This window comes from Opisthorchis viverrini, assembly GCF_000715545.1.
Source record: "Opisthorchis viverrini unplaced genomic scaffold opera_v5_60, whole genome shotgun sequence".
In the NCBI taxonomy this organism is placed as follows: Eukaryota; Metazoa; Platyhelminthes; class Trematoda; order Opisthorchiida; family Opisthorchiidae; genus Opisthorchis; species Opisthorchis viverrini.
Genome location: NW_008751712.1, coordinates 1,186,069 through 1,212,733, shown reverse-complemented (window position 1 = coordinate 1,212,733; position 26,665 = coordinate 1,186,069). Strand labels below are relative to the sequence as shown.

The window sequence follows — 26,665 nt, the reverse complement described above, 5'->3', positions numbered from 1 at the left end:
TGGCTTCACTTACAGGACGAAATCTCTACAAAAAATGAAAACGATCATGGTCGGACTGGGTGCTGTGACGTCTTTGGTCTATCTGGTTAGCGTTCAGGTGATTCGCTTTGCACGCGGTCGCAAACGGTGCCGAATGAATCCTGCTGACGGCATTTTAATGCGACAGGATTGTCACATATTCCTACTCCGCTGCTATTTGAAGATATACGCATATTTTGACAAATACATTCATTAACAAATCGTTTTAGATGGGAGACTCTACTGGACACCAGCTGGTCTCTCGTTTATGATGTTCTCAAGCAATTGAATGTGCTCACCAGGCCAGCCTCATGTTTCATGTATATTTGTAATGTACTACTCATATCTATCTATTCAACGAAACTTTCTTCATGGGGAGGGACATTGTCGTAGTTGTCTAGCTCAAGCTTGGAATGATCTACTGCTTGTTCAGCATCTGATTGTAATGCGAGGAAATTCCGTTCGGCGCGGTCTATCTATTCAACGAAACTTTCTTCATGGGGAGGGACATTGTCGTAGTTGTCTAGCTCAAGCTTGGAATGATCTACTGCTTGTTGTAACAGCATCTGAAGTAAGACTAGTGTGACGAAATTCATCATGAAGTTGTTGCCTATAAAGTTGAGAGAAGGCTGGACGGCAGACTGAATCACAGCAAACGTACCACACTCCAAGAAGTGTGCATGCAATGCAGATTGCCTCCTAACAAAAAAACGACTCTATCAAATAATCAGTTAGCTCCCATAAGTCCAGAACGCTGAGTCCTGTGCAAACAGGGGTAGGAACTTTCGAGCTTGATACAAGAGGAGAACACCAGAAGAGATACCGTCTACAACGTACAGGGAGAGGATGGACTGACAGAGGCGGAATCAGTAAGATCAAGCAAGTCCGTTTTGAGCTCTGAACCGATGGTCGTGAGATTTGTACGTGAGGATGGTTGCAACCGCCGCACAAGCCACGAAATCGAGAACTGACTAAGTCCAGCGGTTCCAGGTGGATCACAAAGGCGCTCGATATTCGGTTCGACCAAACACGCCACCAGGTCAGCGGACGCTGTTGTGACATGCCCCAGTACTCCCACAAAGTCCGTGGCTACTGAGCAAGAGTCAAGAGATCGCAAGGCCACATTCTGGAACCGACTACAACGCAACCGTTCACATTCTATAAGTGTGACCAGACCATTGAGCTTTTGACCGAGCCTGTAGACGTAAGAGAGGACGGGAAGATCACTTGTCATCGATACACTTTAGTCCTGTTTGGAAGACATCAGGAGCATCAACGCTCCTATGCACACAAAGATAAGTAGCAAGCAGCGAAATTTAAAACATCGTATCGTCTCAGATTCTGGACTCAAGAGTAAAAAAAACGGGAGACAAACCGTTTTCTTGGGCTTGGTTGTAAAATTGCGAGACGCGGAATGAGAATAGCGCACTGGAAGGGAAAATATTATTTGGTCGTATAGATGAGTCATATGAGAAGACTAAGCAAATCTTCTTAACGTTTGGGTAAAGAATCGGTAGTTTTTAATTGTTTGTTTCTGAAACGATGACTTATCAATCGGTTCCAAACTTTTCCAAATGATCAAATCTTCTCAAGCTTATAAGAAATGGGCCGTTTTACGACTTGCCATATAACAATGACCGATATGTGTGTGTGAAGGGGGGGGGGGTGGTGCAGGGCTAAAATAAATGTTAAGTCAGAAGCTGATCAATTCGTACGCATCGATCCTGTTAACCTTAAGAGGAATCGTAAAAAATTAAGCGACCAAATGACCACAGGGTGTATCACAGCATTTTATCACAGTAAACTTAGCTCGTGAAAGTCCTTAGCATGGTCAGTCCGAGTGTGATTCGTCGGAGCGACTGGAGAGGTTAGAAAATCGAGGATAATTCGTGCAGTGGGAAGGGGTTGGGAGGGACATCGACGAAACTGTGGCAGCTACAACCAGTGTACGACCAGTACGCGGTTATTACAGCTGATAATGATGATGATGATGATGGATAATTCGTGCGACGAGGCTCTGATGCAAGTAAATCGAGAGGTGCAAATGTTGGGAGATCGTTTCCTGACTGGTTAGGATTCTTTTCCAACCACCAAGCGTCCCTGTCTGGTGGTGTTTCAACTCCACCATACATAGGGAGTAAAATGATGCGGATCTTGGTCAAATGAAAAGTAATCTTACCCAGATTGGCGAGCAAACGTTCTCGGCAAACATGACTTGAATGGAACTGTCTCAAAAGGAACGTCTTTACACAACATAAAAAATTCAAGGCATCTCGTTGAGTGGCTAACAGAGTCTAGCGCAGATATTTTTGGCAGCATGACAATGCGAGATCCACAGACCTAACATTTGAAAATGAACTGAACGCGGTAAATAACTTAAGCTTTTGAGCCAAAGGCTCCGGTTGAGGACTCCAACCATTCTCCTGTTCAGGTCTGGGCATCATGACAGTATTATTCTAGCCTCCGTACAACCATTCACATGCTACAGTGGTCGTCACTTGGTGTTATCAGTCTCGCTACTCTCCTACTCGCTGCATACAGTAAGGCGTGTAAGCCAAATACAACCTGGCGCCGACACCTTCATTCTTTCTCTTTGATATACTTATTCCTCACCCCTCAGCAACTGTAGGGACCGACGACCACGTTCGTCTGCGCGTTAACCGGCACCGACAACCTAAGGCATCTGACAATCGCTCGACAACCGATCTCTTCTGCTACTTTGAAGCAAGCTGCCCTGGCTCTCACTCGCTGGGCATTGGTGTGTGCCGCATCGGTGTTGAACACTGGTGCTACGCTGCCGATGAAGCTGAAATTTGTGCCAGCTATGAATAGGTCATAGCTCCGACAATAGCGAAAAAACTGCTTCTATTGTCTGACCGAGGACTGTATAGAAAGAAACGATCCCCGATAAAGACAGCGTTTGAGGCTGAACGACCCACACAAGCGTCCATGACTTCATCCAGTACTGTGATATGTGACTTGGTTGTGCGGTGAAGTCGATCATGAAATGGCTTTCCGTTGTAATCAATAGGAACATGGGCAAAACTGACGAACAGCACGTGATGGTTTGAGCGCTCCACACCTTATTAACAGGAACAGTGGACAAAAGACTGTCGATTGGAATCCAGTCAAAAGAGGCTAATTTAACTCTTCTGTTCAAGAAAAAATACCAACATCTTCATGACTGGACGTAGTTGCAGAGGAGGAACAGTCAGGTTGAAGAAGAAAAGCGAACACACTGTTGTGAAATCGTTTTGTAAACTTATCCCTGAGCAACAACCAGGATCAAATTTGAGAATCACAAGGTTTCTCACTCATCTGCATAGCAACTCGGTGCCGACGGGAGACTCACCTGGAATCTAGCTGAAACGCTCGTTTATGATGTTTAAAACTTAATTCGTATGCGGATGAATGCAAAAGTCGAATTTCGTGCAATTTGGGTTCAAGTGGAACAGAAGGTAGACGGAAACTTGGGGACTGCGCCTAGTTGATGAGTCCCAAGAAGGGTAAAACCGGTCGTGGACCGGCGAAGAGCTTTCAGCAGCCTTATAAGTAGTCTATTGCGAAAACAGCTCGTTGGTTTGCACGCATCAGTGTTCGAACGTCCAGGTTCTAGATAGATCTAGATCGTCCAGCTGTACCATCCTTCCGGTGCCTAGCTGCCATGCCACCCGAAGGAAGCACAAGGGCTGGTTGCATAAGCCTAGACAGGAGAAGTCGAGAGGCAGAGGTCGGGTTCGGAACACGGACCTTCCGGTCAGTAAATTCGCGCTCTAACCACTGGAGCCATCTCACCCCTATCGTCCAGGTTCAGAGGATGATTCAATGGCGAACCAATGAAATGACTGGCACACGAGTCCTATTATAACTGGTGGGTGTGAGTATGGACTGTAGCGGTAAGCAGTTCAGACAGTGGAATGATAGACTGGTAGGGGGGAATATTTTGTGGAAATCAGAAGTGATGTGTGCAGGGGACAGTTAGCGGTACGTGAATCCACAGTGACAACTGAGCCTGATTGGATGTTGGTGTGATCAGGTAGTGAGTCAGAGAAAAGAAGAAGAGATGGAGTGTAATCGTCCGCTTACAACCGGCTCCAGATCAGGATGCAGACGGAATGCAAGACAGTAGTACCGCATGAGACGGTACTAACTCGAACGTAACGCTAAGTGATTTGCGCGATGAATTAAGCTGCGCGTACTAAATATTTTTGCAAAAATAAGTACAGTGCCTACAAAGAACTCGTAAATTAGTGGAAAAGGAAACTAGGAGGCCTAGTGTTTACCATCAAGAGCCAAAGAAACATGCTCGTCAAGGCGACATTTTATCATCTCCGAAGGGTGCTTTTATCAAGACGGGCTATACCATGAATAGGATGGATGTTGAAGCCCTGTGACTGAGAACTTCGGTGATTGCTATACATCTTTAAAGATAATCACTGTTTCATACTTTCGTTCTGTTGTACGGCACCCGCCAGTCTGTAAGACGACGCAAGGGCTAGTTGAAAGTCTATCTCTCACGAAATTCATGGGACTGAAAATGGATTCACACCCATAACCAAGGGATGACTGATTCCATTGGGGATGATACTAACAATTCGTGCTTAGAAGTCAGCGTCCTTTGGCGAGAAAAAATTCGTTCTCCCGCATTTGATGCGGCGAAGAGCATGATCGTTTCGTCCATTCACAGTTAGTCTCAAATGATCCGAGGTTCATTATTTCAGAGGCACTTCTGCATGTACACTGTGACTTCATTTGTATTTATTCCACCAATTTGTCCGGATCAGTTACTCTGAGTTAAACCGATTCATTCTCACCTACGAGATGAAAGTGTGTGCTTCGAATGAACGGCTGTTTGACAGCCCGACCTGCACAGGTGAGCAGAGAAGCAGTTCAAACCGGCAGAACGGGAGAAGACCTAATGAAAATCCACACGGGATTTTCTGTCACTACTCAAAACGGTGTTAAGTAAATGTTGTCCGTGTGTTACAGGGACCTCAACGCAGCATATCAGAAATCCAAGCCATTATTGGTTGCCCCAGTGCAGGCTCATCAGATGTTTTGGGCAGGTTTATATTCCTTCCAGAGGGGATTAATAGTCAGGGATTCAGGTAAACATTTACGCCAGCTCATTATAGACACCCAAGGCCACGCAGGACCAACTGTTTCTGGGCTGTGTGAATACGGTGCTGTAAGCCGCATTCTCCGTTCGGCTGTATCACCCTTTCGGTGCCACCAGAAGTAAGCACGAGGGCTGGGATAGTGCCAGGTTGCCCGAATCTAGACAGGGAAAGTCGAGGGGCAGAGGTCGGATTTGAACCACGAACCTTTGGGTCAGTAAATCCGCGCTCTAACCACGGAGCCATCTCGCCGCATCCTTAGTCGAGTTGAAAGTGATAAGATCTTTGAAGGCCCTCGTACTCTGAGATTTTGGAAGTAAAGACAGATCATACTGTTGGCATGTTACCTGAAACCGTGTCCCATTATGTCGTCATAAAGACGATTTTTCTCAGATACGGTTGCAGTTACTTAGAGGTCCTTTGTTTTTGTTTGCTGCGGCTGATGATGGAAAAAGTAGATGTCCGCGATTCATTCTTCAGCATGCTGGACTGGACGCGTTGGCTGTGACATTCTATGTTGAAAATTCAACATTTATCCTAGTCTGACCTGACGCGGTTTGGTCCATAAAACGATGTCGCCAACTCCTCCGTATGATCAGTCAATGAAATCGTGGAAGCCGAGGACACTGGTGGTCGGTTTACACCAAGATCTGCTGGAGGCGATGATGAAGTCACTCCCTCGCGCACAAAGTCGGACAAGCTGTTGATAATATGGGTATGAAAGATCTAACAAAGAGATTGATCGGCAAGTGGAGCGCATGAAAGTGCGAACCAGGCATACAGACACACGCATACACACACACACAGACATCAGCCTTTCACGAGCAGCATCAGGCGCACCTCATGCAATCACGCTTGTTCCACCGAAACAGTGCGTGCCGAAACGGGGTTAAATAAGACCGGACAAAGCGTAAGATCAAGTCAAACGCAGCGGTGATGGTAAATGTCAGAAAACGATTGGACGCTTACTCCAATAACCCTTGAGCTCTGCGAAGGTGAATCAGTGAAAACGTGAGAAACAAGAAATCCAATACAGAGATTGAAGATTACAAGGGAGATAACTGGCTAGAAGAAACCTATTGAATGCATCTAAAAATAGAAGCAATTTGTCTTTGGACACAGAAGGTGAAGCTGACGAGTCAACAATGACAAGTGGCGAATTAGAGTTGGGGGCGAATAACAGAGAGATCAATGTTCGAACACACTTTCATAAGTATTACACTCAATCACAGAAGCTGGATTCCAACACATCGTCATGAGAGACAACAAAATCAGTGTTGGCACTGATGATCTATTGACGGGCAGTCAGGAAGTTCAATGAAACTGAAAAAAAACTGGAGCCTATCGCAGGCAGTCTGAGGTGCCTCCACTTCAAAGCGCCAATGCAATAGGTTGGCCACCATTTCCTGCAACTTTCCCAGTCAAACACAGAGAGAATCACGAGGACCTCATCTGGGCCGAAGGACCGCATAAATAATGCACAAAACTACTCTTCCATGGCTTTTTAAAAAGTCATAAATTGTCCACTTTGTCTTTCTTATCCTGAAGAACATGTGGAGAGCAATCAAGATGATTGAACAGCAAATGGCTGAGCAACCATGGCTGATACTGTTGAGTGTTTTTTGCACAGCCGTCTTCCTGGATGGGGACCTCGAGACGGGCCACATCAATGGCTAGAGACATTGTCAGACATGGCCCAGTCGCGCCCTCAATGGCGTTCGTGCATCCAAGCTATTGCCTTCAATGCATAGCTCCTTTTCCAAACCCCCTTCACTTGACAGCCCACTGACAGTGCTGGATTTATGTACCAATTTATCAACTCCCGCCTGTAATGCGCAGCTACCTACCCCCGCCCCCAAATCAACGGTGAGCGAAAGTGGGGCAGCTACAACCACTGTACGGCGAGTACGCGGTTATTAAAGCTGATGATGATGCACAGTAGGCTAAGTTTAACAAATCGTCAGGTATAGTATGTCTCCTCCAAGGATACCGATATTTGGTTGTGGATTTCCCCTTCCTGGAGCTGACTGTTCTGTTTTAATTCGCGCCAATCGTCTTACCGTGATACCAAGCGATAAACCGTCAATTTGAAACTGACGCCCACAGCTAGCTTTAAGTTTATCACCTATACGCATATGGTATACATGAAATTTTTTGGCATGCGCCCGTTAATGATTTTTCAGTGTTTTAGAAAAATCATTCTTATAGAAAGGGTTGTTCTAGGATGGACCACTGTGAGACAGGGAAACAGTTGTTTCTCATTGTTCCAAAAGAATCGCATCAGTCACTATACTTTTTGCTGGAGATGCACACCGATTGATCCGCATCCTTGATATCGTGTGTATGCATATATTCTGCATAAGGTGATCGATCGTGTTCGCTGTTTTGTCCGTGAACGGACAAACTCTTGGATGGTCTAGGAGAGCAATGCGGTAGGACCTAATAGTTGTCTACCACCCTGTAATCCACAAGTGTTATTTTGCACACAGTAGTAAACGGAAAAACAAACCAGCGAATATTGTGTTACCTTGTGTGCAAAAATTGCGGTGTTGCTATCCGGGGATGATGGCATAATCTCGAGTGGACGGGATCACCGGGTTGTGGTCGAAGGGTGGCATCCATTAGCAGACGAGTCAAGCCGTGAAATCCCAGCTCCACACATTGATTGCGTTCAATCAGCTCCTATGTTGAGTGAGAATAAAACGAATGAGGAACATTGATAGAACGAAACACAATGTGTTATTCGAGGCAGTCTGGATGGCGGCTATAGGGTATGGGAAACAAAACTCTAGGTCTTGCGCGCTAACTTGCAATGGTCTTCTTGAGCAGAACAGTCATCTTGACAAGGAGTTTGTGTGCGGGGACGCTGAAGCAATCCTGGCGGTCACAGATGAGCGGTTCGAATGTTATTTGACAACGGTCTGGATTTCATTAGGGTTCCAAATGGATTTTTCAGTGGGAGTTACGGACGATCACTCAGTTGTTCCAGATGTCACGGCGTTTTTGGTGATCAAACAGAGAGGCTGGGTATACCAGCCGAGCTTATTACGCGTCAACGAATGATATACCTTGGGGGGACGGAATTTGTGTAAACTAATTCGAGTTACGTAAATCTACAGCAAAGCTCTGGATAGATTGGTGAAGCTTTGCAGCGCGAATAACTGGACCGTGACGCATGCACATTATCGAACGCTTAAAGGTATTTTTGGCCGAAAAAGAGCTCAAGATATCCAAGGATTAAGAGTTACTGACCGGAAGGTGTATGGTTCGAACCTGCCCTCTGTACCTCGACTGCTTTTGTCCAGGCTTGGGTAACCTTACAGTAACTTGGCCCCCGTTAGAATGGCAGATGGGTACCGAAAGGGTTCCATCTTATTATTGTTGGTGTGGGTGAACCGTTTTATCTTGCTAGCTGAAAAGTGCGACAAACAGTTTGTGCCGAAATAATGCAAGCGTAAGATGCAACTAATCAATGACAATGAGAGCTGGATTTGAGTTGCAGGACAAACCTGACTTAGTGGAATTTTTCAGGTAACCTTCGACATGCTGTACAACCTCAAGTCGTTTAGGGGATCTACCAACATCAAAAACATTTTATTTGCCAGTCCGGTCGATGCTCCTTGGTTTACCTAAGCAGAATAGTCCAGCTGTAACACCATTTAGGTGCCTAGTTGCCACGCCACCAGAAAAAAACGAGGGCTGGGATACTGCTAGGTTGCCCAAGCCTAAGCAGAGGAAGTCGAGAGGCAGATGTCGGGTTCGAACCACGGCCCTTCCAGTCAGTAAATCCGCGCTCTAACCACCGAGCTGTCTCACCATCAACTAAACAGAATCCGAGGAAAAGCATCGGGACTTCCGCCATATTTGAGGACAACAAAGTCATTTTTCTTGTAAACATAGGCTTTTCGGGACGTTCTGATTCTTAAGAATGGCAAGCAAATGAAGGAGAGACAAGGGGTTTATTTCGGAAGATCGATACCAGCTCATTTGGCCTGCACCATGTGTTGGAATCGTGGTACGTTTCTTTTACTAAAACAAAAACGCCTCGTTTTACGGTTATGGAGTACATATAAACAGATTACACCGACCATTCCTTGCGGGTTTGAGAAGCTGGACAAAATTAGGTGCATTATTGAAAGTCCTGAATATTTTGTTCTCATCAATGGAACCCATAGAAAAAATATCACCGGGAACAGCTTTCCTTATCAATCAGACAGCTAGGTAACCACAACGAAGGTACAAACGTAAGCTTTCCGATCAGCACTTCTAAAAGTTGGGTGAAACAATTTGAATTCCCTAATCATCTTACCAAAAAGGAAACCAAACACCAGTGTTTCCGTTGGGTTCAGCGTTGCTCCACAATTATCAGAGGATTCTGATTACTTATGACTTAGTAAGTAACACAACAATTGAGTATTTCGTCCAAGGGTGTCGGAAATTGGAAACCATGTGGCTCTGAACAACTGCTTCCATGGAATGGACTAACAAGAGGTTGCAATAATACTCCGGATGGAAGTTCAGCACAGTAGGTATGTGTGGCTCTGATCAGTCATGTGGCCTAGTTTGACCGGCACATGATGAAGGGTCACTAGCCTCCAAACGTTCAAGCGATCTTCCTCATATACTATTAGGTTTGTTAATGTCAAAAAAAGGAATTTGCATTACTGCTGTGTAGTCGAGTAGGTACTCGGGATAAATTGACATAAGATTGGAGGAACTTCATACAGGGGAGTACCGATCAGTTTTGACTTACATGGCTGGTTACAATGTAACACCGAAGGGCGTACGGGGCTTGGAGCAGTAGCCGGTTTAAGATTTACACAAAAGCAAATGAAAGACAGGTGCAACCGTGAACCTACCAACCAGAAGCAGGCTAACCAGACCACAGTACTCCCTCTTATGATCGCACTAGCAAGAACTTACCACATCTGCGCCATTATCGAATCAGGTGGCCCAACTCAAGCCCATAGGGATCCAGCAATTCCAAGAAATTTGTCCACATCGTTTCAAACTGTCGACGGTCTGTCCACGCGAACGCACCAAAACGCGAGATTACGGCAGCGATACTTTCGTGTTCTAGCCCAAGCATGGAACCAACTTCCAATGTCTCAGACGGTAGGGATTTTTTTGCTGAACACAGACTCGTCCGCAGGGCAAGCAGACGAATACAACCTTGAACAGAACCGAGGGGAGAAGGTTGTGGTTAGGGCTCTTTTTTATCTATCGGTTTGTGTGTTACTACGGCCAAGCACTATACCTATGTTGTAAACCATACAGTTATTGAGCGGTCATCACATGCTAACTGAATGTGGACAGAGGGAAGGTATGGAATACAAACAAGCAAATAAAAAGCCCACGGGTTGCAAAGTAGCAGAAGAGAAAGCAGGGCAACTTCGCGTACCAATCAGACACATATTCAACCGGCCACTTAGCGACCAATCCATGCCAGGGACACAAAATGACCGGAGAAGTCGACACTTGTTCAAAACTTGGCAAGGAGGAACTCGCTCAGCGATAGCACTTTGCAGGAGGCTCCTTCCGCCGAAGGTGTCGTCTCCGCCTGCGAGACAAACTGAGGCCGAAGCCGCAGTGCCAACGCTTGTGAATGTGGCGATAATCGATGCAGGCTGGGTATACTGGAACCACGAACCGAATAAAGATGGGTATTTCGGTACTAGCAAGGTTGTCACAGTCGCATCTTCGAGAGTTGAATTTCTTGCATGCAGCTGTGGGTGATCATTTAGCGTCCAGTAGGTCAGGGGCACAGAAAGGCCAGCTATGAAGAGAAACGATGCGGCAAGATAAGTGTCCTGGTGATTGATTCACAGTGGGCACGTGCCAAGGTCATGCACTATGGACTACAGCACAGTGAGGATAAACGTTGAACAATAGGTCGAACTGCGGGGTGAGGTCAGAATCAAGAAAAATCACTTCACAAACACACTATCCGACAGCAGGAAATCGAGTGGCAAGGGAATCCAAAGGTGAAAAACAGTATAATGATCATGTTTTAAAATACTTAGAATTGTAACGTCCGACAGTGCAATCAATTGCATACAAACAGCAGACTCGGTCTGAACGTTACGGTAGTAAGAAAAAAGCATTATCAAACTGAAAAAAACGCTTACCAAATTTATCCACAGCAGCAAAAAACGTGACGAACTGCGTGAGCAATTGTTCGGCACCATCTCCTAGAACATCCACACCTTTGACCAGGTGTTTGGGAATCGTTTGCAACACACGATCCATGAGTTCGAGTGTGATTTGTACCAATGAAAAAGAGCAACTGCGGTGCCTAAGTTGAGATTTCCGGCTGCCAACTGATTCGTGCGGATCATAGCAGAGGGACTGGAGAACAAACTGTTAAAAAAGTTGTAGTTGGTTAGCAGATGACAAAGAACACCGACAATCAGTCACAAGATATTCTTGAAGGGAAGGTACCGGGTCGTTGGATTGTAGGTCCAGTTAGAACACGGATGAGTATTCACCTAAGCCGGAAAATATCAACACGTATAAGCGCTTTGGTGTGATTGAACAAACGAGAACGTCACACAACGAAAATCCAATCATGTAAACAATGGCGATGAGACAAAGTGAAGTAATGTATACTAATGAGTCAATATTCCGGCCATTGTCTTTGGAGATCCGGTGATCATTGGAGCGCGCCAGCGCTGGAGGACAACTAGGATTCTGATAAACACAGATTAACAACCTGTGGGCAAGAGTTTGCTCCAGTGAAGTCAATTTTGTCGACTGGTCGATTAACTCCATGGATGTTTGAGTTACTGTAATGGATGTTCATTAGACATGGAGATAAAAGGTTTCCCAAAGTGCATCTTGCAAGAGAGAACAGTTTTGTGGCCGTTGGGGACTGAACGACAACTGAGTCGAAACAGGAGCTCGAATACCCTGAAACATCCTCATTGCTCCTTAAATCGACTTTCGTCTTCAGCTTTCGTTGGGGAATTCGATCGAATCGTTCAGCTGTAGCACCCTTTCGGTGCTCATCTGCCATTCCACCCGAAGAGTGCACGACGGCTGGGATACTGCTAAGTTGCCCAAGTCTGGACGGAGGAAATCAAGAGTCAGAGGCCGGGTTCGAACCACGCTCGGTAAATTAGCGCTCTGACCAATTGAGCCACCGCGCCCGATAGTTATCGCACGCCACAATAACTCGTTTTGGAGCTTCCCGGTTGGAACCACATGTGAAATAGTAAACCGGGGAGTGGACCCAGGCGATTATTAGTAGTCAAAGGTGAAAAGTTTGGAGAAGCGTGAGGCCTAATGATGGGTCAGTTACTATAAAAGTGCAGGATAAGCTTACAAGCCGGAGTCAAAACAATAAAGTACAACTTTCGCCAAAAACCGGCATCCCTCATGAAATGAAGCACCCACCAAAGACGATAAAAACACGCTTCTCTCTCTGCACGGTTGACTTTATCGTATAGAGGTTCTTGTATGCTAGGGTGATCGAGATAGGAAGCAAAAAGAAACTGGTGGAGAGGAAAACGTTGACAAAATATTGGGATGAGAAAACAATTGGTCTTTCTGGGAAGCCACCGAGACAGACAACAGGACATCTTCACTGGAAGGGACGTTGCCACTGAAATTAGCATCAGAGGAGCAAGAAGTGGTGTCTTCAAAGGGGCTAATGACTTATTGATAACGAGCGCTTGATAAGCGACCAGCCACATTAAAAATTGGACCATGAGTTTGCAGGGCCAGCGTAAAAGCGACGAAAATGGCGCGATAAGTGTGGAGTGAATCCATGCCTTTTTTGAAATCATCCTCGGCGAGCAATCGGGTGGTCATAGAAATAGCTGGCAACCATTTTTCACTTTTTATGGTTTTATGCCGATTGATTTTTAAACACAGCAGTGGTTTCCGATGACAACCCTGTCCTACTAACCGCTGAATCTCGTCGACCAGGAGTGGGACTGCGATGGAAAACATGAATATTCTTATGATTTTGTCGCAAGATCATTGGTTCCTGATGTTATGAAGCGCCAGCGATGGCTAGCCGCGATTGAGTACGAACAGCAAGAAAGAAGCCAAGTAATTGCCTGGAACTCGATAGATATTATCAAGTCATCGCACGTTACTTATTTTATGCCTTCACCTGCAGCTATCGAATATGATTCGAACAAGAACAGAACAGGAAAAGAACACGGAGAGAGGGAGATAGCTCACTTCTGTGAGGACACAGAGGAAGCGTAACGCCACCGTCTCTGTTTCCATCGGCACAACGTCGACAGCAGGCAGTTCGGGAACGATCTGTAGAAAATGTACCAATGCCGTCGTCAGCCCGATCAGTTCGCACTGCACGGAAGTGTCTAAGCCCGGATCTGTGAAAAGGCACGGGAGGAGAAAGTGATTTCGCCCAATTCTTTGACATAGAACCACTCGGGCTTGGTGCAACAAGTTATCACGGTAATGTCGAGAACCTAAAAAGACTTGTAAAGATCTAAATCGGAAGAGCATACTTTGTGTAAGGGTCCCTCTGGAAGCTTCTTAGACTATACATATTACAACTCCGTGGTCTTGGCTGATCAGCGGAAAGTCGCCTAAACTCTGGAGGTTCATTCTCGCTTTGTTTTTGGACCAATGAAAACTAGCCTCTCTGACTTGAGTGATTTATGCCACGTAAAGCGATGGGTAAACTGATGATCAGTTCATGGAAGGATACCTTAATCAAGTCAAATCGCTTGGTTGTGACGTGCTTGCGGTACGAAGTTTCAGGGGAGACAGGAAAGCCGACACAAGACATATTCGCGAGTTCCAGACGTGGGGAGCTCTCCCAAGTGGTTCTGAGGGTCCGTCATCAGCAATCAATTATGAACCAACTGAATCAACTGAAGATACCTGTGGAAGTCATGTAAACAACGAAGGTAGCGAACAAGGTTAATTTTCGATGATTAGTCCGCTCGGCTAATCTATACGACACTAGGGATACATATCCTTTAACAAAAGAAGAAGAAAGGGGATGACAGCTGCATGACACCGATATCAGACAAATTTGTGGGACCGAGAGTTTTGCTAGCCAGTAGAAGTTCAACGAAGGAAGCAGAAAGACGGGGTTGTGATGAGGTCTCCTTTAGGTTCACTTCTTGCAGACATTTTCCTCGGCAAACATCAGGCTAAAAACTAGCGTGGTCATTAAGCAGGTTACACTGTGTTGCCGTTAAAGAGGTCGAGATCGAACCCGGGATTTTCCGGTCAGTAATTTTGCGCCTCAATCGTTGAGGTATCCCTAGCAGACACCATAGGCTAGTCGTATGACAAGACGTTTGTCGGATAGAGTACGCTAACGCAATCCTGTGACCCTGAGTGGTGGTTAGAACAAACGTGTTCAAGTGGAGTTGCATCGCATATTGGCGAAAACGAGTCACGATATCGTCAAATAGTGCGTCTCTGAGACGATGACGGCTGGTATGACCCAAACTGTTACTGACAGCAGAGGCGATTACAAGACTCAAAGGTTTACGGCAAAAAGAAACTTGGGCGACCTCTGAAGATGAGTTGGCTTGCGAGAAACCCGACACCATAAACTTGTCTGACATTGGTGTCACTCACTAGACTCCGTGCACCAATGACCCGTGTAACTCCCACCCACCCTTCACATCCTTTTCTTTCTTTACCTAAGTCTAACTTTTGAAAGTGATTACTAGTAACACAAATCCTGAAATTACTTCAAATAGTACAATTAGTTAGCCACATGGAATGATAAGACAGCCATTGGAAATGGGTAATTAGTTCAGGCCCAGTTGAAGTTGGAATACTTGCATAACCCCCTCCCCCGCTAGTCACTTCCGTCACAGAATTATGGACGGTTCTGGTTGTACTTCAGGGATCTGCCGGTATCTCACTCCCTTACTTCTAATAAGCTCCAGCAAAGCTACTCAGCGAAAGCAAGTCATAGTTGTACACGTATGAACACATGGATATTCCGAAATGATCCAACCAGGCTGCACTTGCAGTAAGTTTCTTCATGCGAACGCAGCCGCCATGCCATGGCAGCATAGTGGGATGGGCTTCCGAATCCCTAGGATGGCTGAGGCATGCCCAAACCGATTAAAAACCATGGTTTACATATTCACTGCTGAAGCAACATGTGCACTTGTTATGTACCTTAACTCCTGTGTTAGTTCTTGACTCGCTGTTCGCCCGCTATGGTGCATCAAAAGGCACGGTAGCTTGATAAAACGTGAATTTTACATATTCACTGCTGAAGCAACATGTGCACTTGTTATGTACCTTAACTCCTGTGTTAGTTCTTGACTCGCTGTTCGCCCGCTATGGTGCATCAAAAGGCACGGTAGCTTGATATAAACGTGAATGCAAACGAAGGGAGATCGTTACAACTGTGTTTATGAGATTATCACAGAATTTTCCATACAGCCGGACTGGGATCTTCGTGATGGGACGAGAAGCGCCTAGCTAAAGCTGCTCGACTCTGATTAGCCCATATTGTGACCAATCAGGACATACCTTCTTCTTGTCAGCAGCCGGTTTGCTTCCGTGCCCTACATCAATCAAAGTCAAGCTAAACACGCTCGCAGGGAGATTAAAACCTAGGTTGTTGACATGGAATTCCGTTACGAGTGACTTGGTAAGCCTATGTAAAGGTGAAAATCCGAAAATCACTAGTGTCCTAACAAGGGTTTTAGGCAATCAGCACACATTGGCCAGGTAAGTCCATGAATTGCCTTTACACGACAAGTGCGCGTTATTCTGGGAAAATAGATGCGAGGACAAGAGAAGCACGGATCCTCCGGACTCACCAAAATCCACTGCACGTAGGCACGAAGGATCGGAGACGATGGTTTGGATGCGGTCAAACAAGATTTGTTGCCTATTTTGGAGGTGGGAGTAAACGGAAACTCGAAATAGAAAATCCGGGACAGAGGAAATGTGAGTTGTTAATGACCTATAAGGCGCATCTGCTTGTTGTCGATTACTCCTTAGTTAATCGCCTCATATCTGGTGCGGATCAGTAAATTCACTTCATGAGGGCATACTAGATCTTTCTTCAATCAGTAGGGCCGCCAAATGCGGATGACGGTGACGATATGGTCTTTTACAAAAGTTCTGACCAGGTTACAAATAAGTGACCAATTATAAAGTCTGTGAGTTTTATCCGTATCGTTTGTCACAGTTGCAAAGTGCAGTCTTTAACACAGTCACAGGTACAAACTTGGACCAGATCAAGGAAAAATCGAGCTTATTGTCCACACTCGAGCCAATTTCGGCAAACAACTTCAGCATCAAGTGACTGATTTACAAAGCGGTAAGATACTTGAGGATTTCCTATTGGGATTTTGTTCTGCAAGTGCAGCCAATCAATGCCAAGTGACACAGGTACACAGCTGTTTGATCCTTACTGGGAATCATGAGCAGGGCGCACCTCGCGAAATTCCATGCCGTTGGAGCCTGGTTGGCAGTTTGACCGCTTAACCGTTCGGCCACGATCACCTGATCAGCATTGTGATTAACTCGCAGGACACAGCGCCACTTATCCTCTAAGCAGTCAGCTGCTGAACGGCTTCTTGAGTGACGAGTTCTCAAATGGGAGTTTCACTCGTCCTGTGAGACCACTCTTCCTCTGAGCTACATACATAGTGTTGTTAGGGTGAGGACTTTTGAAAACCTTCAATTGAGACCCCGTCCTGAGAGTCGAAGGACGAGTGTTATATAAAGTGATGTCAAGTGTTTGTTGTACCGAAACGAACGTGAAACCATAAGTGTGTTCCATGGTTTTTGTCACCTTTCGACGCTGGCACTGTAGGACAATGAATTCGGGAGCTGGCCACGTTTACACCAAGGCTATCAAGTGAATCGAAAAAACCTAGCCTCAGTTTTCTTACCATCACCTTGCTGCACAAAAGAGTACTTTGATACCTCAGGGTGAGATACGGAGTCTCCAGGTTTGGAAACATCGGTACCATGCCCCAGGTCTCAGTAGGATACAGCGAAAGCTTTCCATACGTCGGAATGTTCATGCATAGCTGAATGCCGTACCGCGTTAGAGTCTATTCCAGTACCGCAATTGTGGGACTTTTATAAAAAGACACTTGACAAGTAGCTGTCTGACTGGCCATCCATGCTATCTGTCACGCCGAACAGCCCCTAAAATGCACGCACATCTGGACTACTTACCAAACCTGTTTGGTCCCATCGATTCGAGGTCAGATGTAGTCCGGCGCGCTTCAGGGGATGCACACATGCAGGTTGCTATTGGATGTAAGGCCACGCTACTATCAGTTCAGAGCCAAAAACCATAGGCACGCGAATTTGCCTGCACTACTGTCTCGAACCGTTTGAATCATCAAAGACAACAATTAACCTAAAGCATACTAGAGTACAATCGACGCAGACACTGTGACCTTCTGGGTGGAAGTGGCAGGTGGGTTCCCACTTAAAAATAATGGTTCCACCGTGACATGCTTTGGGGGCAACTAGAAAGAGCTATGGGGAATGGTATATTACCAGGCTGTCCAAATCTAGATGAGGGCGATCGAAAAGCCAGGATTGGGTTCCAAACATCAACCTGATCTCTCTCTCTGTCACTCGATCTCCAGTTGGAGTAATGTTGGGCACTTTGCAACGTAGTCTCCGTCTGTTGAAATCAGAGACGATCATGCGCACCGAATGCTGCCTATACTATCACAGAAAACAGACCAATCCAGAAAGTTCGACACACACACACACACACACTCACGCGGTTCGGAATAGACAGCCAAGTTGTGGTGTCACACAGATTGTATGATCAGTGTGTGGTTGACTCGCTTTAGTAGTTTGCTCCTCACAAACAGTGTGCCGGCTGCGAGGATACGAGTGGAACACGAGGCTGAAGTAGATGAGAGTCGGATAACAACGACTGCAACAAGCACGCAGTATGGAGGTCAGGCGTTGAACCGCAGTCGCATCTGTGTCAGGCAAAGCTTGCAAGAGACGAACTGCTCCACGGATGTGCGAATGACAAGATGGCTGACGTAGCAGAACCTGAGCGAGATCAGGCAGCCAAACGTTTGAACCACTTTCCAGATGCTACACAATACAAAGAAAAAAATGGAACCGGTGTAATAAGACATTTCAGGGGACAAACAAAGCAGTAGAAAGATGCGAGAACTATTAGGCCCAGACCTGGAGCACACCGGCAACGTCTATAGTGAGATCTGCCTGATTCGAGGATGGTGCTCCATTTCCGTGAGGTGGAGCATGGCTACCAACATGAGTCCATACACTGATCGCCTGTTCTAAGAGATCCCCTAGCTCGAGCACAGACGACCGGAGCGCGTTGGTTTTGGGAAGACGACCGCAGTAGTCCATTAGTGTAGTCAGCGGAACCGACATGGAGTGCTAGTGGGGTGGGGGCGGGAGAAGAAATAACTCATGAAACATTACAGTCCGAACAAAAATGAAAACAACACAAAGTCAAGAAGAAGGTACTCACGTTGGATACCGTTACTTTGTCGGTCTTTTCCGATTCGAGAAGCAATCGGAACAACCGTGAGGCCTCCCGTATGGCGGACAGCTGTAAGCCAAGAGGTAGAGACGGTCGGCGACAAGTGGAGCACTCGTTCAAAGAAGATGGTTCGTCGGGTCTGGGTGCGATGAAATGATCCCACAAAATTGCTAAACGCTGGTTGATATGAGGAGGACGGTCTTGACCGGATAGAAGACGTAACATCGTGCGAAGTTGGACGATGGTCTGGAGTTGGGAGTTGGTAAAGAACACGCTGAATGGATAGGATCGCAAACGGTGGCAAAAAACTGTATCGAATACAACTCTTGCAGCTACTATGGTCTAATGGGTGAAGTTTTTGTGGACGAGACCAATTGAAGTGCTAATCGATAAGAGGACATGATAAATGGAATGCGAACCTTACTGCATTGACCGTAATCTTGTTTCTAGTAAGGATAATGCTGAAAAAGGACAAACGTTTGAATGACCTTCCCATTTTTCTATCTATTCCTGACCGTGAAAGAAAAAAAACGCGTATTTTGGAAGGTGACATTTTTAACTTCTTCAATTTTGACAACGAAGGAGACCGACAAACTCACCATAAAAGGCACGGATTCCGAAAGATAGCTTAGAAGCTGCGACCCTCCAGTAGGGCAGTTGGCGAGCTCTTCCAGGAGTTGGACAACCGGTGATACACGAGAGTGCCAAAGATCAAGCAAACGAATGAGCTCCGTCGGCAGCAGTTTATTTTCGGGACCTGGTTTGACTATCCGGTTGAGCAATGCTGTTTTCTGTAGAATAGGACGCGCAAAATAATTAGAATGAATGGCCGCTGATGAGCCCAAAGCGTTAATAGAGATCCATGGGATATATGATAGAATAATCAGAACTGAGTAGAATGATGGTGTACGGAGAGAAAAAGCTTTATCCAGGGTGAGAATTATGGGAGTATATAATCACAGATCACGTGCTACTGGTTCCTGTTCCTTGGAGATTATCCAAGGATGATGAGGGCAGCAGCAAAAAAAAAACAAAGTAGCGCGAAGCAGAAAGCAAAGCATGTACCGGCTTCTTCGAAAGCTACGATGAACAGACAGGCGATTGAGTTCAACTTTTGAGCCCGATCTAGACAATTCGGGGTCCCAGTGGTGCCAAGAAGGTATGTCACCAGACTTTTTCCGCCAGGGGTGTGATTGCTTTAGTGGACAATGAAATTTGGTGAGATGCGAAAATATGAAAGTAGATTAGGGTGGTTTTCTGTTTGAACATAAAACGCAACAAAATGAAACATTTTGGTGTAAAGAGTTTTATTCCACTCGGGAGGGTTTTGCAGTTAAGAGCATTATGTAGCCAAGGGGCCCTCTGTTCGGCGTGTCTCTATGTGAAAACCAGTGTTGCCAGTTGACAGATAAACGGAATAAAGCGAATATTATCCGCTGTCCACAAGATTATGTAAAGAGGGAAAGGGTGACTCACATTCCGACCATGTTTCACAGCCCACCTCAGTTGCTCCGTCAAGTTGGCTTGGGCGCAAATTTCCGCGCATAGAATGTGCTCACTGGCAGACCATATACTCGGGGCTGTGATGAGGGCCTGCTCACGTCCATCCACAGAAGGTACCAACAACTGGACCAGAAGCATGGATAAACGGGTCCAAAGCACGGGAAATAATGGCTCGAACAGTCCCAGTCGAGAGAATTGCCGACTCAGTTGCTGTAAGATAGAGGAGGAAACGAAATGTGGCGGTGTGGTGGTGCGGAAAGGATGAACGAAATTCCGGCCGACTAAATGGGTGGCATCCAGGAGGCGCTCAGTATTCGCTAAATGGAATTAAATTTTCAAAAGCTATGACGTGTCCCTGATGGACTAAGCCAATCGGGCAATTGAGTTCAGAGTATCAGTCGGAAATTTTGAGCCCCATTTAGGCATCCCGGGGTCTCAGCGATGCTGGGAAATTATTCCACCAGACTTTTCCGCCACAGATATGATTGCTTCAGTGGACAAATAAATCTGCTGAGCTGCAAAAATATGAGCGTAGGTTAAGACCGGATTTTGGCTTGAGCACATATGCAACGAAATCAACATCTTGTGCTCCAAACGTAAAGGTTTAGCAGCTAAGAGCATTGTGCGGCTAATGGACCCCCATCCAGGATGAACCCTGAGGAAAAAAAGTAACCAGGCTCATAGCTCTGACAACGTCGGCACACCAACAAAGCAATTAGAACTTCTGTTGCGCCAAGCTGCCGTTTACACGTTATGCCTGCCAGCCAATCCAGCCAAAAACGGGATTTATTCGGATGAAGAGAGTGTAGACTTAAAAACACCCATGGAGAAGTTGCTGGCTAGTACACACTGATTCATAGAAAAATCCTAGGAGCCCACTGCTTTTGGTAAGGCACTAATTGTAAGGTTGACGACAAGTGATAATATCGTACAAAGGCCTGTGCGCGGCACATTCGGTTAGAGAATAAAGAATAAAGAATATGTGTCGCACTGGAGACATCTTAAACTGCATATGGGTGCACAACTACTGCTTCTGTGAGACTGCACATGCTGAATTGGGCTGCGACTGTCCAACTGTACAAAACCAGGGTGTTGATAATATGTGGAAACTAGGTTGAACCTTGTAAAGCAAAGAGCCCACCAACGAGGAAGACTGGGGCTAGTATATTCTATCTGCCGGTATGTTTGTAAGTGTACACATCATCAAAACATTAAAAAAATAATTGTTCAGCTGTAACATCCTTTGGGTTCATGCTGCAATGCCACCCGAAGGAAGCACGAGGGTCGCAGGTTGCCCATACCTAGATAGGAAAGGTAGAGGTTCGAACCACGGACTTTCTGTTCAGTAAGTTAACGCCTTAACCACAGTGCAATCACGAGCTCGATCGATAACAATATATGACATGGGAAACCGTACCTTACCAGCTAATTCAACTTCTACCAATTCACACTTAAGCTTCTTCGTAACCCACATTACTTCTGGTGTAACGGTGGATACTACTGATGAAGCACGCGAGTAGTATGTGGTTTTCTAATAAGTCTATTGAAAAGTGAGATTTATTACGGAATTTGTGGAGTCACTTTGTAGCATCTGTTTACGGTTGAGTGATAGCCAATGAGTATCCAGGAAAGTTCAGGAAACCCCGTTCGAAAAGAACAAGATGCATATGAGAGTTTCCCATCCCTGTTCAATAGTCTGTAACTGTTCAGCTGGTGCTCCCCAATAAACAACCCTGCAGTGAAGGCCTTCTTCCTTTCACTGGTAGGCTGTAGCCAGGGGACAATGAACATGTCAGCAAAAAGAACAGCGTATGACAGTGGGCGATTATGTGACGTGAGGTGCGGCGAATCACAATGACAGCTTACTACGAGACAGCTTGACACCCTTCCGATAAACAAAACTACGCGGATGTGATAAATACCATCATCTTGCTGAAGCTCTTCGAGCCATCTGTCCTCTCCTAATGGAGAAAGAAACAATTTGGCCCTCAACGACTTACTTGGAACTCAGAATTGAGCGGATTAGGAAATGAATGTGGCAAAGCGGTCTGGTCTTCACACAGCCTTTCAGAAAAACTCTTACCTGAAATGAAAAGGACAGCGGGAATTAAGGTTGGTCACCACGAACATGTATGAAGAACGGGCAGAAAAGAAAGCCAGACGGACTTACAGCAGTCAGTGAGTTCGATCACGGTGAGAAAATGCGTCAGCGTGAGTTGACAAACCAGTTGTAGCAGCACGCCGACTGTGTCCCCGTCTTCCAGAGTGAGTTTGTTCAAGGAGGTGGCCAGCCGTGGATTTTCCACTAAAAGTTGGTGTACGGCAAGAACCAGTTGTCGCAAAACGTGGAATGCATGGCTGCAGTTAGAAAGACACAGAATGGAGAAAGAGCCGAAGGTCACCAGTGGAAGTAGCTACTGAATGAGCATCCCGATTCGTCATGAATTTCCTGTAATGGCAGTGACTAAGTTGTTCCTACTTATTGAGGGACAAGAACGTGTTCCAGAGATTTGGTGTCAATTGGTGGTCGTACTTGTGTCCAAAAGACGCATTCGAACCGACTGTTCCAACCACGTCTTTTCTTGTTGTGAGAGCGCTACTGCCTTCCCTTATAATGCGACGCTTATCTTTAGCATATGCGACGCAAGTCCGAAAGCATCAAGCAGGGTTTTGAGCTGGAAGAGGTGCGGGACCATATTTTTCCACTACGTCAAGTAATTGAGCGAAATGATTCTCAGGTGTGTTTATTTTAATGCTGTTAAAAGGTGTGGGCACCTTATCCTTGGTTGTTTTCCATAAGAGCACGAAACCTATTCACACAGAATCCCCACCATTCTTTGTTCTTTTACCTGTGTACTAGAGCCTTCTTCCCTCATTGTTGTATGGCATTTAAACACCAGTTTGTATTCCTGGTCAATTGCTGTCAGTGATGATGATGATACCGGCAGTGTACATCTTTGGCGATAAAGGGAGTCGAATTTCGGTCATCTGTGACTTGTGAGGCGGGAAAGTAAAGACTGCTGGGTGATGTGACTGACCTAGCTTCCAAAAGTTAAAACCCACAAAATGAGAACCAGAACTTTCAACCTTCTGTAACTCGAGTTTTTGGGACAGACAATAACCTAAAGTGATTTTTCTGTGACTATCCCGACGGATGAGTTTTCAGATGAACCATGCCAAAAGAATCTATTCGATCCCTGTCGCCACAGTTTAGTGTAAAATGGCCTGCAAGATATGAGCAACAAACAGCGTCTGCTAATTTATCGGTATTTTGTGAATTAGATCCCGGAAATGGAGGAAAGCGGGTCATTACCAGAAAGTCAAGCGTCGTTCAGCTGTAGCACCCTTTCGGTGTCTAGCTGCCATGCTACCTGAAGGAAGCACGAGAGCTGGGCTACTGCCAGGGTGCCCAAACCTAGACACAGGAAGTCGAGAGGCAGAGGTTGAGTTCGAACCACGAACCTTCCGGTCGGCGAATTCGCGCTTTAACAACTGAGCCACCTCCCCCCCCCCATCAAAAAAGCAAATGCAATGATAACCGTAATAGTCGACCAATCGATCGTCACAACCAGGACATTTACTGGGTCGTCGTTCGATGAGTCGAGCACACCAATCACATCGCTCAAGTGTGAACCCGTTTGCCTGTTCAGACGTGATAATTCGGATGCGTCCAACATGCGTTGGTGGAGTAGTGGTCACATGCTCGCCTCGTGTGTCAGATGTCCGGGGTTCAAATCCCGGCACGGTCACTGAATATGCACTCCGGATGAGCTCTAATAAGGGCGAAACTCGAGTCCAGTGCCTCCCTTTGGTATGGACTCACTGGAATAATTTCGCCAGAACAGGAACACGACCGTTCAAACACGAGTGGGGTGACTGTGAACAAAATACCTATCCCGCAAACCCCCCAAAATAATCACAACAATAGGTCCAGTAAAGTAATAACTCGAGTTCGTGTCATACGTTAAATGGAATCCGGTTTGTGGGTGGGTATGATTCCGGTCACACAACAAAAACAGTGATAACTGAGTGACTAGCATATCAAGGAGGTCATGACAAAAATGTCATATAGGAAAATCGGTAGTATATAGGTGCGAACTAAGTATTCACCGACTGTGGGATCGATAACAGAAATTTAGGGATCAAGGCTGTTGTGCGCGAAATACTGTTAACTTACAAGAGTGGTCCGAACCACCACGCAACAAGACGTCCGACGAAAACAGGTCATCAGTGAGAGAGCAAGCAGGATCATCCACTACAGCTCCCATATTCAACTCGAAAAACTTTGGTGGTATGAGGGCCGTCTACTTGTTTTCGTGGAGCAACAAATTTACGTCTGTACATTTAGTAAAGAAATCGACAGAAAAACCAGGAACTCATGGAAACGTGTTATGAGATCAACTCATGATTTATAGAACCAACTACAATGCAAAGGTCCGTGGTTGATAGGATTAATACTTCCGTACGAACTCGAATGTGTTAGAGTGGAATAACACTTACCTGAGAAGGTGGGCCGATTGTTGGATAGGATTACTTGCAGTATTCGCGGGAGAAGACGGGGCGTGACCACGAAGCAGGGTGAGCAATCGCAGATGCAGGCGTATGCAACAAACTTGTGCAACAGCCCACTGTACGGAGAAACTTGTCAAGTCAGTCTCACAGTCTGCAGTTACAGGCTAAACGAGTGTAGATGAAAGGAGTGTTCCGAATGAGCAGTGTGATGAACACAATCAAGCATCGGAATAAGAAAACTGGTTAGTAAGATCACAAGGTCACGTGGCAGCGTCGCTCACTTCCATTCAGCGCTCTTGATCAAATGGTATAGTTAGGAAATTCATGCTAGCGAAAGCTACGTTTCAAATACAATCTGCGACGAAACCATGGGGTCGAAGTATTTTCTCAAAACAGCTCTCATGTTTAATGAGCAAGCTTTTCTCCGGATGACTGTCAACAAGCAATGATGATCAAAGATAATTTCTAAGTCAAGCTATTCGCCTAGCCTTGAACTAACAATAACGCAACTTTTGTGTTCAATCTTTGTTAATGAGCTTCGTTTACTCTATAAAAGTCGCGCATTTCGGACGGATAACATTGGTTGGAACGATTGAAGTATGCAACCGAGAGGATGCCGTTCGAATGGAACAGAGTGAAAAGACCCTAAAACTCCGAGTTTTTTGGCTTCGGTCCGTGGGCAGCTGATCGTCTAATCGAATGATATTCAAGAAACAGACGCCTCTTTCCTTGATACAGTGCATCATTCAAAAGGGTGATGAAAATTTCTTGTTAAAGCTTGTTTGTCGTCATTCCACATTGCATACACCGTCCGGTTTTAGGGCTCGAATCCACAAGGGGCAGGGGTGGACTGAGGGCTAACAAAAAGCAGATCCTCCGAAGAGAAACGCCAGATGATCGCCGTCCACTTAGAATAGTAAGGTGCACAGTTGGCGCAGATAGTTTAAATCACTCACCGATGACTTATCCGTAACAGGCAGCGTGACCTTTAGAACGCGATCCAGAGCGAGACGGATGTTCGCGAGATGTGTGGATTGACAGTCGCTTAGTGCGATAATAATATGGTCGCAGACACGCAGAATTGAGCCTAAGTCATCACGCGTACATATCTGCATAGTACCATCCGTCAAATGCGTCACGACGACGTCAACAACCTGTTGGGGAGGAGATGCGAAAACGTCGATATCGTCAGGATTAACGGGAAAGAAGAATGATATAAATAATGATTGTTCAACTGTGAAACCTATTCGGTGCTTAGCCGCCATGCCACCCACGGAGAGCCCGAGGGCTGGAGGAATGGCCGAGATCCCCAATTGTAGGCAGTAGTCAAAACTTTGGGATCGAGTTCAAACCATGGACCTTTTAGTAATCTCGCGACTTAACCACAGAATACCAATTCGCCGAATGGAACAATCAGAGAGATCATAAGCAGCAACACAACGGAGATTCGCGGATTTTTTTCGTTCATTTGCCGATGAAAAGATATATGTATGTTGTTAAGGTGACTCTGTCACCAGATGACAAAGGGTACGCTTACCTGACTGAGGACATTGGATAAGCGCTTCTCCTGAACATTCGAAGGACCCAACTGGAGGAGAGTAGCCTCTTCCACTATGAGGCACAACTGATCGTAGCTGGCAGGCAGATGGGCCAGCCGACGAAGAAAAAAGTTGAATGCAGCCTCACGCGCCACTTCCGCCTGCCTGCATTAGGGAACGATGGTAAATTTGTGGATAATTCCCCGTTTTAGAAGGTATGTTCACCCAAAATTGACACTCAAGAAAAACCAGCACAATTTACGTCGCCAAAAAGAAGGTAGAATCAGAGGAGTAAGGAAACAAGAAATAGCTGACTCAGCACACGGGTATGCACGGTACAAAAAAAGCGGATCTTCAAAATGTACGGAAGGAAGAAATGGATGTTCAAGAGATATGAAGGATCATGCTTTGGCAAACAGATACACGGATACACAGATCACTGTGCTTGCATCTGCACTAAGTGCGATCGAATATATTCCCCATCCACCAATGGCATGGTGTAGCGCTTAGCT

General features: G+C 45.9%; 3 protein-coding genes across 3 annotated transcripts in view; 1 reads left to right on the top strand and 2 right to left on the bottom strand.

Moving 5' to 3' along the window:
• The window catches only part of T265_03773 (hypothetical protein), a gene marked incomplete at both ends in the record, with an annotated part of 18,389 nt that extends 15,539 nt beyond the window's left edge, over nt 1-2,850 (top strand). The window contains one exon of the mRNA XM_009168326.1: nt 2,639-2,850. Coding sequence (XP_009166590.1) covers nt 2,639-2,850 — 212 coding nt within the window. The remainder of the gene's footprint in view (nt 1-2,638) is intronic.
• The window catches only part of T265_13320 (hypothetical protein), a gene marked incomplete at both ends in the record, with an annotated part of 19,672 nt that extends 10,639 nt beyond the window's left edge, over nt 1-9,033 (bottom strand). Inside the window, 2 exons of the mRNA XM_009168344.1 lie at nt 7,663-7,817; nt 8,830-9,033. Of these exons, the coding sequence (XP_009166608.1) occupies nt 7,663-7,817; nt 8,830-9,033 (359 nt within the window). The remainder of the gene's footprint in view (nt 1-7,662; nt 7,818-8,829) is intronic.
• A 1,002-nt stretch (nt 9,034-10,035) lies between these two features.
• The window catches only part of T265_03772 (hypothetical protein), a gene marked incomplete at both ends in the record, with an annotated part of 54,207 nt that continues 37,577 nt past the window's right edge, over nt 10,036-26,665 (bottom strand). Inside the window, 15 exons of the mRNA XM_009168325.1 lie at nt 10,036-10,307; nt 10,537-10,911; nt 11,264-11,495; nt 13,326-13,480; nt 15,917-15,987; nt 17,854-18,182; nt 18,279-18,494; nt 18,589-18,846; nt 19,200-19,391; nt 20,077-20,313; nt 22,104-22,186; nt 22,274-22,461; nt 24,604-24,779; nt 25,572-25,769; nt 26,153-26,318. Coding sequence (XP_009166589.1) covers nt 10,072-10,307; nt 10,537-10,911; nt 11,264-11,495; nt 13,326-13,480; nt 15,917-15,987; nt 17,854-18,182; nt 18,279-18,494; nt 18,589-18,846; nt 19,200-19,391; nt 20,077-20,313; nt 22,104-22,186; nt 22,274-22,461; nt 24,604-24,779; nt 25,572-25,769; nt 26,153-26,318 — 3,112 coding nt within the window. The remainder of the gene's footprint in view (nt 10,308-10,536; nt 10,912-11,263; nt 11,496-13,325; nt 13,481-15,916; nt 15,988-17,853; nt 18,183-18,278; nt 18,495-18,588; nt 18,847-19,199; nt 19,392-20,076; nt 20,314-22,103; nt 22,187-22,273; nt 22,462-24,603; nt 24,780-25,571; nt 25,770-26,152; nt 26,319-26,665) is intronic.